At 48.2% G+C, this 16,164-nt stretch overlaps 1 protein-coding gene across 1 annotated transcript; it reads right to left on the bottom strand.

Annotated features, from left to right (window-relative positions):
* Positions 1 to 1,599: 1,599 nt before the first annotated feature.
* Positions 1,600 to 4,072, bottom strand: LOC123376394 (transmembrane protein 121). Its single transcript, XM_045028344.1, has one exon. The coding sequence runs from the start codon at positions 3,356 to 3,358 to the stop codon at positions 2,420 to 2,422; it is 939 nt and encodes a 312-aa protein (XP_044884279.1). The 5' UTR covers positions 3,359 to 4,072; the 3' UTR covers positions 1,600 to 2,419.
* Positions 4,073 to 16,164: the final 12,092 nt, after the last annotated feature.

The following is a 16,164-nucleotide window of genomic DNA, read 5'->3' as shown; positions in this document are numbered from 1 at the left end:
TGGGATGGCCGCTGCCTTGGTTGACCCCTACAGTTGAACCCAGGTCATCCAGCACTAAAAAGCACATGCTGCTGCAGCATGCGCTGAACAGCCAACCTCTGAAGGGGGTGGTGTGAGGCAACAACAGACTCACAGCCTTTGAGGGTCAGGAACATAGGATGACACATACCCATCATGGTAACAGTGCGTTACAGTAGCACTATAGCCAGTAAGGATCAGTTATTGCCTGATGGCAAATTGGATTCCATGGGCATCTGATCAGGGTAAATAAGAATCTATGTCATGCCAGCAGTGCCCTGTCATTGCCTTGGATTGTGCATTGTGTATGTTCCCCTGAGAAAAGCAGAATGCGAGACTGGTTCACAGGGTTTTGACGTAGGGCTTCCTGGGTCAGGGAGGACAGCAGAGTCAGCAGCAATGTGGTCTGGGGTTGGGAGGGAAGTGAGTGGCATGACCATGCTATTTTGGGGGTTAGCAGTACCAGCATGAGTGTATTATGGTGGGTAGGGGCAGCAGGAGAGAAATCAGAACATTTGGCCTGTGGGACATTCTGAAATTCTGAAATTTGTTTTCATCCAGTATTGGGATGTAAAGTTGAAATTTTCACAGAATGGAAATTCTGGGGGAAAAAAAATCTCATTTCTGAAACATTGAAATAACCTTACTGAAACATTTAATTTTAATATATTTAAAAACCATATAATATTAGAATTAATATTTTATAATGTAATGTAAAAATCAAACTGAAACAAGAAAATCAGAATGGAACAAAATGGGAATCGCAAAATGAAATGAGAAAGCACAATACTCCAGTTTGATTGCCAATCATTTTGAAATTTTTCTATAGAAAACGTCATCAAAATCAACACATTCCCATGAAACATTTTGCAATCGATGAAACATCATTTTCTGATGGAAAACTGTTCCATCAATTTTTTTTCAGCTAGCTCTAGGCAGCAGAACGAGCAAGCTATGGCACCTGGGGGAGGCCGTGCGATGCATCATGAGTATGCTCTCCGGGGAGAAGAGAGCACAGCCATGTGCTCTGGAATCAGGATGGAGTAGCAAGAGAAGATGCTGTGGAGCTTGGAATGCTGGTGGCAGGAACTGCTGTGGGTTCAGGAGATCCCAAATGAGATGGGACACCAACAGTGTTGCAGTACTACAAGCCCTCCACATGCCGCCAAACACAGACACAAAACTACAGATCAGTTTGTTCTCATTGGGTTTTTATTTTTATTATTCATTTGCCCCACAGCTGCTTGTATGAGCCATTTGCCATGCCCAAAGGGGAGGAGATCTGTCCATGGTGCTGGTTCCCAGCCCTCCCATGGTCATGCAGCTCAAGCAGCACTTCTTTCCGTTTTATGGAAATATTTTATTTTTAAAAATATAGTAGCTGTGGAAAGCAGCCCTCTTTATAAACACTGATGCTGGAGTGAAATGCATCATCATCATCGTCATTATTATTACTAGCTCTCCTCGGCATCTGCTTCCACTCATGTTGGCCCTGGTTGGATTCACCAGGGCAGCTGCACTGCACCATCTGTTGTAGTCAGGAGTGTTCGCACTGCCAGAGCGAGCGAGCGAGAGAGATCCTTCTAAAAATAGAAATATTGTGCTGAGTCATTTGAAGTGAACAAGATACATAAAACACCAGCATTAGATTAACATTAGCTTGTCAAATACTGCTCCCCGCTGAATTGGCTTAGTGCACTAGCAGAAATGGATATCCCTGCTTCCCAACCAGCAGCCTGAGCCAAGTAGCAAGAGAATGAGAGGAGAGACATAGCTGTTTATTGTATCGGGTGCTACTTTTTGTGTTGTTCCTGCTGGGACAAATAGCAAAGGGAGCTGTTCCAGTGGATTACAAACCAAAAGAAACCAGACCCAACAATGGGGATTCCCAGAAAAGATCAAAAAAGAGACAGTTATAAATAGGGAACAGTAAACACAACTATTTGAAATAATACACATCTATAATCACAGGATTAACTGGTGCAAATGCCCCTCCCGCCCATTCCCATTCCATACAAAGGACTCTGGTAACAATATCTTCATTCCAGGACTTGGAGCAAAGGTGAGAGTCTTAAGGAACAAAGAGAGAAATCTCAGCATCAGGGAACTTGGTTGGGCACGGGAGGAGTGAGTGGAAGGAAAACAGAGGGCGTAGCTGGTTCTGGTCCTTTGCAAGTTCATTTGGTTATTCTGGAGAATTCCTAGGGCTATACCTGAGATGAAGAGGTCTAGGAAACACTCCATAGTTTGATTAAAACATGGTAAGTGTTTTGTGCCTGGGAGAGCTCTCCTTGTTGGGACTCGTCCATCACGCACACCCCATACAATGGGAGAGCAGCTTCTCACCTCCCTACACCCCCCAATGCAATGCAAGCCAATGCTGATGTCTGGAGGTGATCCGTCATGTATCCAGAATTTCCCTGGTGGGTGACTGCTCATGAGAAATTCCCTGTGTACTGTGGATAGTCTGATTATGAGAGATTGAGTTCTGCTGGAGCTCCAGGGCAATAGCATTCTGGGGGAATTCTTTCACCTGTTTCTTATACTCTAAGAAAGTGCATGCCTTGGTGGCTATGGCAATGATGTTCTTGCCAATAAAGATAGTGGAGACCCTGCTGTCCTGGAACAAGACCATGTTAATGGCCCGGATGAATATGGTGACAATGTTGATGGTGACCAGGCTCAGCACAGGGTAAAGCATCATTTTCTGCGGAGCAATGTGCTCCCCTTGCATGCTAATCTCACTAAGAGAGACACAAGGCAGGATCAAGAGCAGTATGTAACAATAGAAGAACATGAGCCCTTCTGCCCAGATGGGAAGCCCAGTCTTGTGTGGCTCCCATAGATTGGCCTGAATATCTAATATATCCAGCAGGTCCAGGGCCACCCAGAAGAGGCGTCCCCGCAGATCCTCCTTCTTCCTGAAGGTTCGTATGTACTCCATGCTGTCCAAGGCCACCAGCACCAGGTAGAGCCCTGGCACACAGATGGACAGAAGTAAGGTCAAGGCCTTCCTGGCCACTGTCTCCAGATTCTTCTTGTCTGCTTTGTAATTCTGAAATATAAAATACAGCTTAATCTCCAGCACAAAGATGTAGAGAAACCACAGGATCATGGCGTAGCCCCGCTTGGCTGTTTTCACCTCAGCCCCCACCCATACCGCCACATAGCGCAGCACGATGAGGAAGCAGATGTCTCCCACCAGGACAATGATGCAGACACCAATCTTCCGTGGCCCTTGGTTCTGCTCCACCAGGTAGGCATCCATGAAGGCCATGCTGGTCATGATGACAATGGTGGTCAGACACACGTGGCGCTTGTCAGGCGGCGGCAGCACCATGGTGAGGTGAGCTGCCCTCCCTCTCTCTCTCTCTCAAGCCTCCTTGTTTCACTTCAAGGGAAGAGGCCCATGGGCTGAGTGAAGAGGATCATCAGTTATAGACAAAGCACCAAGGCCACCAGGAACAACCCCCCATAAAAAGTCCCTGAAAGGACAAAGCAATAGACAATCCCGGCTCTCAAGGGTCTCACATCAGGGTGCTGCAGCAAAGCAATGCACCTGGAATTCCAAGTGCATTGCTTAACAACAGCTGATCCCCAAGGCTTTAATCCAGTAGTGCTGCTCTTTAGGCAGAAAAGCTGGTCCCTCACTGAGCCTTCAGATAGATCCTCCAAGACATCACCTAACACTCTCCAGTGCTGTTCCCAAGGGCTCCGCAGAGGTTAAACACATGGAGTCCTCATTAAGAAATCCTCTGCCCCTTTGTTGGGTTTTCCATTGTTGTCAGTAAGAGGGGAGAGAATGTCCCTGCATGGTCTGTGGGCAGCAAGTCAATGTCTCTAATGCGCTTCCTGGCACCAAGCCAGAAATTCTCCTCCAGATCCTTGGAAATCAGATTAATAATCAGGCAAGTGAGTCAGATCTGTACTGCCAGGAGCCAGTCGGGGTGTAAGAAAGGTGAAGCAGCTCAGGAAATGGTGCTTTCCTCCTGGTGAAGGGCTCAAGAGTCAGAGATTAGGGGCTTTTTACTACCTCAGCCGGGATTCCCCTTTCCCTGTCCTCCGGCAGAAATCTCATTTGTATTATCCATGGTGAACCTTGTTCATTCTTCCTGGCACTGGGTTTAAATCCTTCACCTCTGGCCCACCATTCACTGCAATCTGTAAGAGACCAAGGAGAACACTGGTTAAGGGCTTGCCAGTCACAGATACCGGGAGGGGGCGGGGGGAAGGATGCATTTGTGGAAGTCCTTCAGCTCCAGAGGTGATGTATAGACTGTGAGCTGGACTCCCTGCTTGTAACTGAGACTCCCGCACACTCAGGCTGCCTTAAACCTATGTTCACCAATGCTACTGGAGTGTGGGGGAGGCTAATGTCCGTCTTCCCTTCAAACACAGCTTAAATAAGTACTAATATTAGAATGCCTGCCTGTGACTCTGGAAGTGCAGAATATCTTTCTATTCAGGGAAATGCACAGCAGGGTGGTGCAGTTACATGGATTTGCATAGGAAATATGCATCAAATGGCAGAGGTATAGAAGCCTCTTCCTAAGAACCCCAGCCCTCAGGTGCAAGAGAATCCCTGCTGGTCTCTATCAGACAGCAACACAGTGTGATGACTGGCCTATCAATTTATTCTCATTCTGAACTTAGCTGTGAGAAGGGAGGAGTGGAAGGTCCTAAGGTGTCACAATAACCTAGACAGCTAATGCTGATGGGTAAAGGTGCAAAGGGGAGACAGAGTGACTGAGTCCAAATGAAAAGCCCATAACTTAAAGACTGTGTTAAACTCATGTCTGGTAAATAGGAACAAGGTGAGACTGAAAGTCAATGAGCTGGTATTGGTATGTCTGATATTAGGCCCAAGTGGTAAACAAAATAATGAGGGGATGGGTTGTTCCACCCACCACTGCCTTCAGCGTTTTTTACAGAAAGAAGACTTTGGGAGAAAAGCTGGCTACTGGAGTGGCCTTCACTATCATGGCTACCAACCTCACCATCTCCTGGGCCTGGTCCTTCTTTGTGCTAATCCTAAGAGGTGTCCTGACCCGACCAGGTCAGAGAGAGGGATCTCAATGACATCACCACCTACACCAGCTGTGGCTGAATCCCACCATGTGGGATGTGGGACTTTGCCAGCTTTGTGTGTTCTTTTCCTTCCCCACTTTATTTCTTCTCTTTCCTATTCCTCTGCTTGTCCCTTCTGTCTTAATAAGAATTTGCCTTAGCTAGCCAAGACCATCCATTTTACGGCACTGCTATGAGCCTGTGGCCAGACAGGCTTGAGCTTGGTCAACACACAGGGGATTGAACCAGGGACCACTGGAGGTAAGAACGTGAGTGGCTACAGCTAAAGAGCCAAGCAGCCGTGGGTGGGGCTATAACAAGCTCACGTTCTCTGTGGATCAAGTACAGTGGAGAACCTGTAGCACACACTCACCAGTGGGTTACAGAGTCCTGGCCAAACTCAAAGCAAACAGGAAGTTTAGCTTTTATGTCATTTTTGTCCCTACAGTCCTAGTGCTGGATGTTACAACCTGACCCAGTCTCCTTCTGTACAGGCACCAGTCTCCTTCAGGTGGACTAATTGCTGGGTTCCATGCGCTTCCAAGCCATTTGGGTCTGGGTAGAATCCAGTCACTGTGTCTAGCTCTGTGATCCTATGGCACACTCCTGGGCTCATGCCCTTCCTTGGGACGTGGGGCACAGCTGCTCTAGACCCCAAAATCAGTGTCAGAGATCTCCCAACCACCCCCTCCCCCAGTCACTTACACACTGCCCACCTAGGCACTCTGGCCTTCTAGTGTAACTGCTTTGCGTACAAGGTGCCAGGAAGGCAAGCCCCCCAGGCTTGGCAAAGGAATTTCTTAGCCACAGAGACATTTAAAGCTCTCAAGACGTACAGCTCTTTGAACCAATGTCCTGTGTCCAGGGCCAGCTCCAGGCACCAGCATCCCAAGCAGGTGCTTGGGGCAGTAATCTACAAGGGGCGGCAGTCCCTGTGTTTTTGCCCCCAAGCAGTGTGCCGAATTGATGGTGGGGGCAGTCCATGTGCTGTTAGGGCAGCACATGCGTTTCCGAGGCAGCGGCAATTCGGCGGCAGCTTCTATGTTTAGCTGTCCGTGGCGGTGCAGCTTTTGTCTTCCAGCTGAAGACAGAAGCTGCCGCCAAATTGCCACCGCTGCGGAAATGCACATGCTGCCGTAACGGCACACGGACTGCCCCCGCCGTCTGCGGCGGCAATTCGGCGCGCTGCTTGGGGGCAAAAACAGTAGAGCCGGTCCTGGTGGCCAGCAGTGTAGGCTGCAGAGCCCCTAGCACAATACCCCTACCATAGCCAGTTGCAAGCATCCAGCCAAGTGGGGTCTGGGGCCAGGTTCAGAGCCGGCTCTTCCTGAGCCGTCCCCAGCGGGCCGAGCAGGGCCCATGGAGATAGGAGCGTGGACACTCCACATGCACCAGCGCTGGGCCGCAGCTCAGTCGGGAGAGTGCCAGGGTCCCGTGTAACTCAGGCAGCGCCTGTGGGCGGCCAGCTGGGGCCAACCTACAGCAGCCTCGCAGAGTAATGGGCCAGCCTAGCCCGGGCGCGGCTGGAAGGAGAGGCATCCCCTTGGGAGGCCTGGGCCTGACGGGGGGAGGGGAGGGGTGGGGGACATGTGTTATCCCCGTGTAGCTCCCCCCGGGGGCCGGGTACCACTCCCTGCCCCATTCCAGGCTGGCCCTTCCTGAAGCCGGAACGTTCCTCCCACGGCTGGCCGCGCCGGTCGGACGAGTTGCAACAGCACCGAGCGGGTGGGGTGGGGGGTTTCCAAGAGTTTGTCGCGGGGAGCTCGAGCTCAGTCCTGGCAGGTCAGTGGCGTGCGCTGGGATCCACATGTCGCCCCGCTAAGTGCCCTGGCAGGCCTGAGAGAGCAGGGGTGCACGGGTGGCAGGAGCAGGTCGGGGCTGAGGGGAAAGTAGAGTGGCGCGCATGTTGCCCTAATGGCACACAGACTGCCCCCGCCATCCGCGGCGGCAATTCGGCGTGCTGCTTGGGGCGGCAAAAACAGTAGAACCGGCCCTGCCTGTGTCTGATCTTGCCCTTCCTTTGTGTCAGAGGTTCGTCAGTGTTTCCAGCTGGGCAGAGTCCCTCCAACAAGCCCTGCTTACCTATAGCAATGCACAGAGCAGAATTCTGCTCTTAAATAGGGGACCTGTTTCCTGGCCCACCAGTCATGCTTGCCCACTGTTCAGGGCTGGGACAGTAACTGAGAGCCAATCAAAATCATTGACCCAGCCTGCAGGCTTGATGGCTCATTGTGTTAGCCTTCCGTGAGCTGTTTGACGCCATTTCCGGTAAGGGCAGCAGTGTGGAATGCTGTACAACGAGGTCTCTTTGGGCATGCCCAGGCTTATGCAGTCACATAGTGCAACAGCGAGTTCATCATTTGGTATCAGTGTATCTCACTGGCATGCACTGAAAACCCATGATGAAAACATCTCCAAGAGACCAACACCACTCATCCACCTGAAGTGAAACCCATGCTGGGTCTATCTCCTCTGACAACTGGGACTTCTGGGGTTCGTGCTGACGCCCTGAGCTCCAGTTGTGTAGTCCCCTCAGATAGTGGTAACACAAAACGAGCTCTGGCACCGCCCTGCCATGCTACTGGAATCCAGGAGATTCAGGAAAAGAATTGACCTTGCGCAGTGCTTTTGGGGAAAGACTATCCAGGATCTTCTCAGGGAAACCTGGGCCAATTTCAGCCTGGCAGCAGGCTGGGTTCTCTGCAGCTTGTGGGAGGATTGCTAATGAAATGGGAAGTAATGTGCTGAGTGGGAATTCACTTCTACAAAGAGGGAGGGAGGGCTGAATTCAGAGGTGATGGGTGAGATGCTGCCAATCAGCTCCCTTGAGGCTCGGCTAGACCTCCTTTGACCTCTTCTTAGCCACTGTACCAATGTGTCACCTGCCTGCCAAGAGCGCCAGTAAAAGGCATATGTTAAAGTAGTCCTGATATACACTTCACAGAGAGTGCCAGGTGTAGCTCAGGCAGTTGCTGGGTGTGCTCTCCTCTACTCACCTCTGATTGGCCAGAACCCAGTAGCTCCTTCCATGCTGGAGCACATGAATGCCTTGGCACAGGCCTCAAGATGCTTCACAGATATGATACTCAATTAAGCTTCAGAATACCTCTGTGGGATATACTGGAATGCAACCACCTCTGTAGTGAAGCACAGCCACTGTTTAACAGCTCACAGCAACACTGCTCACCAGTTTAAGAATTGGAATTGGAGACCAATACCATATCCACTTGAAGCTGCAGGGGGTACTTAATTACCCATGCTAGAATGAGGGTGGGTCCTGACAGCATCCCATCTTCAACCTCCTTTTCCCCCAAGCTAGACCTGTTCTTATGTAGGGTTATCCTCTTTTGCTCTCAGAATAATAAATAAGGATCTTTGTAAACAGAGCAAAATAGGATCCTTATTGATCACAAGCATTTGTGTCTGAGAAGATATGTCCCACCCATATCTCAGTGCCCCATCCTGAGTCATTGGTTCAGTATCTCCTGGGAAGGGAGAGTTCTACCTACCAACTCAGCCTCACCTCTTCATTCAGCAGCTAGTTGGAGGTCACCCATTCACCACAGCTCTACTTAGTTTAGAAGAACAGTTCTGAGCACAGCACATGCGGATCAGATTATCCGCCATCTCTGGCAAACAATAGTAGCAGAAAGTTATAAAGGAAAAAGCTTGAGGGCCAGGTGTGTGCACCCTGTGCAATGTGCCACGCAGCAGATTGTAGAATAAAACCTGCCCTGATCCTTCCTCCTCGTCTTCTTTTTGTTTTTGTTCTTTTTTGCAGAGGACTTGTGTTGTAGGTGAAGCATGAGACCAAGCTATCAGACAATGTGTCTTTAACAGAACAGCTATCCCTCTCTTGGGAAAAACTCTTGTTTCTAGAGCGGTCTTTTAACCTGTCCCTAATGCATGCTGCTGTGAACCAGATGTTTCCGACACTCCCCTGGAGGACCCATGCTCACTGCAAGTCAGAACACACGAACGTTGAGGATGATGCTACAGATGCTCTGGTGAGGAACTGTTTTTGATCAAATTTCTTGCATTTAGCCTCTGCTTGAGCTAACAGCTTCATCATGTCATTCCAGCTGGGTGGCAGGGGTGTGATAGCCGCTAAACACACTTGACTGATGGTTTCAGTTGAGCTGGGTTTGGGGGCTATAGAGAGGCCTGACCCGTGCCCACAAATACACGTGTAACTCAGCATTTGACTTGGACAATTCATTGAGTGTCTAAGTGAATCTTCATTTGGGCAGGAGTCACCCAGGCTCAGTTTACAATATCGTGGCACCCTGGGCACACCCATACATGGGCTCTGCACTGCAGCACAGCCCACCTGGCCCAGCTGCTATCCATACAGTCCTGCACACCCTATACTACAGCCCCACACAGCCTCTGAAAGGCTTCTCCCCTGTTTGGAGTGGTAGTGGCAGGAGCCATCTGCTGGGGGGCCTGGAGCTGTTCTTCTCTGGATAGCTGGGCCTTCCTTCTCCTGAAACCATAACTCCCTCTGTTCAGGCTGGATGGCGCTGCCAAAGCTGGCTGACTGTCTCCAGCTTGCAAGTTAAAGTTCTGATTCCTTATCACTTCCATGATGAACTTCACCATGGGCTTACAGGGAACAATATGAAACAATTTAGCAGGCAGTGTCATGTGCAGGTGACAGATCCAGCAGAACAGCGCCAACTTTCTTGCCCACATCAAAGGCATCTTCAATGTCTTGTGTTAGGCAAATAACGTGATCTTGGGTACAGCTTCCTCGTCTGCAGCCAGCTTGAACAAAGGGCAGTTGTGGTTCAATAACCTCATGGCTACATGTCAGAATCAGGCTCTCCATAAGCTTGTATATGGCACAAAGGAGAGCGATGGGTCAGTAGCTCTGGGGATCTTCCAGCAGTTTTCCTGATTTCGGAATGGCGACAGCCTTTGACCTGCACCAGATTTGTGGGATGCAGTTGACCTGGAAAAACTGGTTGTGACACTGGAGCAGGCAACTTTTGGCTTTGGGGCCTAGGCGAAGAGGATTACAGTGGCTGAGAAGCTGGATATGAGTCAGCAGAGTGCCCTTGTTGCCAAGAAGGCTAGCGGCATATTGGACTGCATTAGCAGCATTGCCAGCAGATCGAGGGAAGTGATTATTCCACTCTATTCAGCACTGGTGAGGCCACATTTGGAGTATTGCATCTAGTTTTGGGCCCCCCACTACAGAAAGGATGTGGACAAATTGGAGAGAGTCCAGCAGAGGGCAACGAAAATGATCAGGGAGCTGGGGCACTTGACTTACAAGGAGAGGCTGAGGGAACAGGGCTTGTTTAGTCTGCAGTAGAGAAGAATGAGGGGGGATTTGATAGCAGCCTTCAATTAACTGAAAGGGGGTTCCAAAGAGGATGGAGCTCAGCTGTTCTCAGTGGTGGCAGATGACAGAACAAGGAGCAATGGTCTCAAGTTGCAATGCAGGAGGTCTAGGTTGGATATTAGGAAAACCTATTTCACTAGGAGGGTGGTGAAGCACTGGAATGGGTTACCTCGGGAGATGGTGGAATCTCCATCCTTAGAGGTTTTTAAGGCCCGGCTTGACAAAGCCCTGGATGGGATGATTTAGTTGGTGTCAGTCCTGCTTTGAGCAGGGGGTTGGAATAGAGGACCTTCTGAGGTCTCTTCCAACCCTAATCTTCTATGATTCTATGAAGGTGCTCCATGTGGCTGTAATCCAGGTCTGACATCTTTGCTCTTTTAATAAACTTTATGGGCTGGTCCAGCTCTTTGGCTGAAAAAGGTGCCATCAGGACTGATTGATGGAGAGCCTGCAACCTTTCTGTAACCTCAGCAACCTTTGCTGCACTGCTGCAAGACTTACCCAAGTTCTGTGTACTGCCATTATCCACTAGCTGGGATGTGACAGCATTTGTGACGACTAGAAACTTATTTTTGCCGAGGCTTGAATCGCCATAAAGTCTTTTGATGGTTTGCTAGGCTTTCTGCCTAGAGTGAGTAAAGTCCATCTTTGTAACTCTCTCTCTTCACTGATTGTGTCTGGGCTTGATCCAGTAGTTGAATGATTTCCTTGCTCTCATTAATGGTCTCCTGCTTGTTACCAGCAGATTTGAATTTCTGGTAGAGTTTAATTGCCTCTGATGACTACCCAGGGATATACTCTCGGCGATAGTCTCTAAGGAACCTATTTCTTAGCCATTACCTGAACTAATTTACAGAAAGTTTGGTAGGAGTTGTACTAGAAAGAAAGTCTGTGCTTCATTAACAATAAACCTGGCTGGGTGCCTTCGCTACTAATCAGGTCTTGTGGTCTTTGTGCGCAGTTCGATCGAGGTGCACTGTGTCGGCTCTCTGGCTGAGGCAGCACACAGAAAGGATACAGACACAGCTGACGACTGACAACAGAAGTCATTTATATTGGCTGGCCCTGGTGCTGGTATTTGCACCAGTGAAATACTGTGCAGCAGTTTGGGGAAGAAGTTGGCATATGCATCACATGATTCAGAGCTGAACACGGCCACCTGTACCATTAGCGGTTGCCTGAGCTGCACATGAACATCTAATTTCTGTGCTGGCTCAGACAGCACCCCAAAAATTTCAAGACAAGATGTTGTCACCCTTATAACTGCATGGAGAGCTGTGCCAGATGAAAACAAGCTGCTGCACATAAGTCTGACACAGTTCCAATAGGTGCAAATAAGCACCACACACTTCCCGCAAGAGCTGCCTGCCTCTGGAAGAAAACAGCTACACTGGCAATTCCTGCTAATTGCCATGACTGGCTTTGCAACCTCCGTTTATAGTGGACATTTGTGCACTCATGTCCAATGCTGCTGGTCCAATGCCACAGATGCTGGCTAGTGAACCTACTATAGACTTAGCTAGTAGAACTGATTCTTCTAGCTAAGGCAATAAAGGCTTATGGTCATCCAGAAGTCCCAGGTTCCATACCCCTTGTTAACAACCTATCCAGAGGTGTTACAGTAGTAGCCACCCACTTTATTTTCTCCCTCTCCCCCTCAAACAACAGGAAGGATCCACCCTCCCCACCTCTGCAGCAGCAGGAGGCATGGTCATTAGTGCTAGTGAGTAGGGGGCCAGGTGGCTGCCACCTTGGTACTATTGGTTGCTTCCCCTGCTGTAGGATGTCTGCATTCTCAGACAGGCCTTAGTGCCTTGGTTACAGAAGGGGCAGTCCCTCCTTTCTGACTGATCTTCCCAGACTTAGGCAGATATCACTGCATGGGTTACACATGGGGCTGTTCCCTCTCTTAAAGCAATTGTATCAGACTCTCTGAAGACTCAGGCAGACACCACTGCATCAGTTACACTTGGGTCATGTTCTTAACCTTTTTGTCACAACCAAAAGGGCTGGAAACACATTTGTTTTAAAGAAAATCAAGCTGAGATTCTGATGTCATCACATGGATGGGAGTCAGGGTTCTAGGCACCTGCGTATTGTGCCTGGGTCAAATTCCAGCCCTGAGGAAATCACACACCACCATTTGGATAGAGCTGAATAGACGGATACTGACTCTAAACTTTGAGGGCACCATGTACCATGTATGAGTTGACCTGTTTGCCAAATGAACCATTTTATCAACCATTCTTTCTTGACAAGTCCTTATAGAATAACGTGTCGAAACACATTATAGCCTCTGGATTATTGGTTAATTGTTGGATGATAATTTGATTTCTGTATAAAGTCACTCTGACTGGTGACTTAAGGTTTATAAATAGCATACATGCCTGAACAAATTATTGAGATCTGTCAGAGAACGGGAAGTGGGGGGGGGCGAGAAGCAGGGGGGGGGAGAGGGGGTGGCAAGGGGCAGATACCAGGCCTAGGGAGTTTTAGGACACTGACAATATTTTCCTGTCCTCCTTTACACAGGAAAGTGCATTAAACTTGGCTATGGGTATGGAGCCCAGATTTAATAAAATTGGGCTTCTTTCTTGCTTGAGGGAATGAGAAAGAGAGAAGCTAGATTTATTTGCTGTCTAGTGGACTTGACACAGACTTTTCTCTGTTCCCATTAATTCCAGGTAATTGCACATGCATATGTCAGGGTTCCCTCCCCACTCTGAACTCTGGGGTATAGGTGTGGAAACCCGCATGAAAGACTCCCTAAGCTTATTTTCCTCCAGCTTAGGTTAAAAACTTCCCCAAGGCACAAATTCTGTTCCTTGTCCTTGGACGGTATTGCTGCCATCACCAAGTGATTTAAACAAACATTCAGGGAGGGGCCACTTGGAGCCCTATCCCCCCCAAATATCCCCCTCAAGCCCCTTCACCCCCTTTCCTGGGGAGGCTTGAGAATAATATACCATCCAAATAGGTTAACAAGGTGTGTACAGACCAGACCCTTTGGTTTTTAGGACACTAAAAACCAATCAGGTTCTTAAAAGCAGAACTTTATTATAAAAAAAAGTAAAAGAAGCACCTCTGTAAAATCAGGATGGAAGGTAATTTTACAGGGTAAAAAAAGACTTAAAACACAGAGGATTCCCCTCTAGGCTTACCTTTAACATTACAAAACAAGAATAAACCTCCCTCTTAGCATAGGGAAAATTCACAAGCTAAAACAAAGATAATCTAATGCATTTCCTTGCTATTACTTACAATTTCTGTAATTTTAGATGTATCATTTCAGTAGGAGCTGGATTACCTGCTTGGTCTCTCTCTTTGTCTCCAGAGGGAACACACAGAGAGCACAAACAAAGCCTCCCCCCCGATTTGAAAGTATCTTCTTTCCCCATTGGTCCTTCTGGTCAGGTGCCAACTAGGTTATTTGAGCTTCTTAACCCCTTACAGGTAAAGGAGGGATTTTATGCTACCCTTATCTGTATGTTTATGATAGCATATATGTAGTTATGCACCCAAGGAGCCAAAATAGCGTATAGAATGGGAAACTGGGTATCAGACAGCAAATGACTTTGTCAAGGTAAATAAGTATGTCACTGGCCAAGACAGAGCCTGAATTCTGGTCTTTTGAGTCCCTGGACAATGCCTTAACCACAAACCATTCCTCCTGAATCATGTGTTTATGGGTGGTTTCCCTGCACAGACCTCAGAGAAGTCACTTCCCCAGCATCACACAGCAAACAAGGGGTAGAGGAGACAAAATCCAGTTCTTCTGGGTCTCAGTTTATTTCCTTAGCTTTCTTTGCTGATGCTGCCTCTTCTTCATTCACTACACACTATCACTGCACTGAAACGCCATCCTGTGTGACTACTGGCCAGGCAATTCAGCTGTATGTCTCCCAGACAGCAATTCCACCTGCAAAGGTGGCAGACTTGTTCTCAGGGGCAGCGTGACTAGGCTAAACAAAACTTGGCTCTGTGATATTACTGCTGTGTGTTCTACCCCCGGCTTGGCAAGTGTGATCTAGGCAACCTCTATTACTTTGTCTGGTGAATGGGGGACACAGGCCTTGGTCAGAGGAAAGAATGCCCACAAGTGGTAATGGCAGAACTGGTTGAAAATGAGAATTTCTGTGCTGCAGGAAAGACTGATGTTTCAAAATTTGTTTAATCTTGATGTGGGACGAAAAGTCAAAATATCAACTTTTGTAACAGAACAGAAAGTTCAGAAAAATTTCAGTTTGCCATTGTGGAAACATATTTTGAGGTGGTTCAGCATTAAGTTGTGCCTCCATAAGCTGTCACAAGGGTTCATGGAACTTGTAGTTTGGGTTTCCCCATTCTCCTCTATGGGCCAGGCTCCCTGGCTGGATTACATCTCTCATGATGTAGCATGTTTATGCAACTGCCATGCTGTATAACTGTGCTTCAAGTAGAGGAGAGACTGCAATGTATTGTGGGAGATGATGTCCAGCCAGGGACCCCAGCCCATAGAAGAGAATTGGTCTATGAGATATCTGAACAACCCCTCTGAGGCAGCTCTGGTGCACACAGATGAATGGTGAAATGCCCTGAAATGAAACATTTTGATTCAGTTGGACACACTGAAATATTTTGATTTAGGATGACCTGGCCCAAAACAAAGCCTTTCATTTTGATTTTCCTGACAAAATGTCAACAAAATTGAAATTTTCCCACAGAAAATTTAAATCTTGCAGTGACTGCATTTTCCATCAAATAATCATTTCCATGTAAAATGGCCAATCAACAATTAGAAGGGGAGACGTCAACACATGGCCTCCAGATACTCAGCTGACTGTGTTCCTATTAGGCTGGAGGGTAGTTGTTCCAGAGGGTCTCTTACATGCCTCACAGGGGCACATGTCACACTGCAAACACTTCACAGGTTGTCTGAAAATGAATGAAAGGGTCCAGGAGTAACAGCAAATGAAACTCCCCATTGTGACTGGTAAAAGTTTGCAAGCACTGTTCAGAATAACTCACATGCCATGTGAGCTGCAGGAAGCACTTAGCATTGCTCTCATCAGCATGAGCATCCTCCTCCCACTACTTGACTGTTCCTTGCTGCCATCAACACCGTGATTAGTTCTCTCTTGAGGTTTCAGATAAAAATATATAGCCATTTCTGTAACTGCTTTTTAAACTCCTGCCAGGGTTTACTGGGGATTTACAGCCGTGGATGGATAATTTCCTCCTGAGGTCTCTCAGGAGGAAATGGTGGTTTCTGCCTTCAAGTATTTCTTCTTTCAAAAGACACTGATTATTTTAAAGGCTGTGTATGCGTCGTAGAGAAGCTCACACCACCGTTTTATTTAGAAACAATGCTGCTTGTACATCCTCGGCTTTGCATTTCCCTTCCTCCATTCTGTTTTGCCAGGTGCTATCCAGCCACAGCTGCCTCAGTCTGGGGAATGGACAGCTAGGGGAACAGCGGAGGTTTTGAAGAAGCACAAAGTCTCCAGGGAACATTTCATGTTTTAAGGAAAATCACCCTTGGGCGCAGAAAACAATCAGAAATACCCAAATTATAATTCACTGCAAAACTGTTCCCAGTGGAAGGGTTCTCCCAGGAGGAGTCAGCAGTGATGGAGAAGGTATAAGTCCTAAACACAGCACCTGTTCACAGCAGCGGGACACCCTTCAGTTCTTGTGTGGTTCCCCTAGCGCCTTTGTGGGCACACATGTGCCAAAGGTGGTGGGAGCTC

Source organism: Mauremys mutica, chromosome 8 (genome assembly GCF_020497125.1).
Source record: "Mauremys mutica isolate MM-2020 ecotype Southern chromosome 8, ASM2049712v1, whole genome shotgun sequence".
Taxonomy (NCBI): Eukaryota; Metazoa; Chordata; order Testudines; family Geoemydidae; genus Mauremys; species Mauremys mutica.
The sequence above is the reverse complement of the archived record's forward strand: the minus strand, read 5'-3'. Positions and strand labels throughout refer to the sequence as shown.

Coding starts and splice junctions, on each gene's coding strand:
- LOC123376394 (XM_045028344.1), bottom strand. CDS start 3,358: ATGGTGCTGCCGCCGCCTGACAAGCGCCACGTGTGTCTGACCACCATT.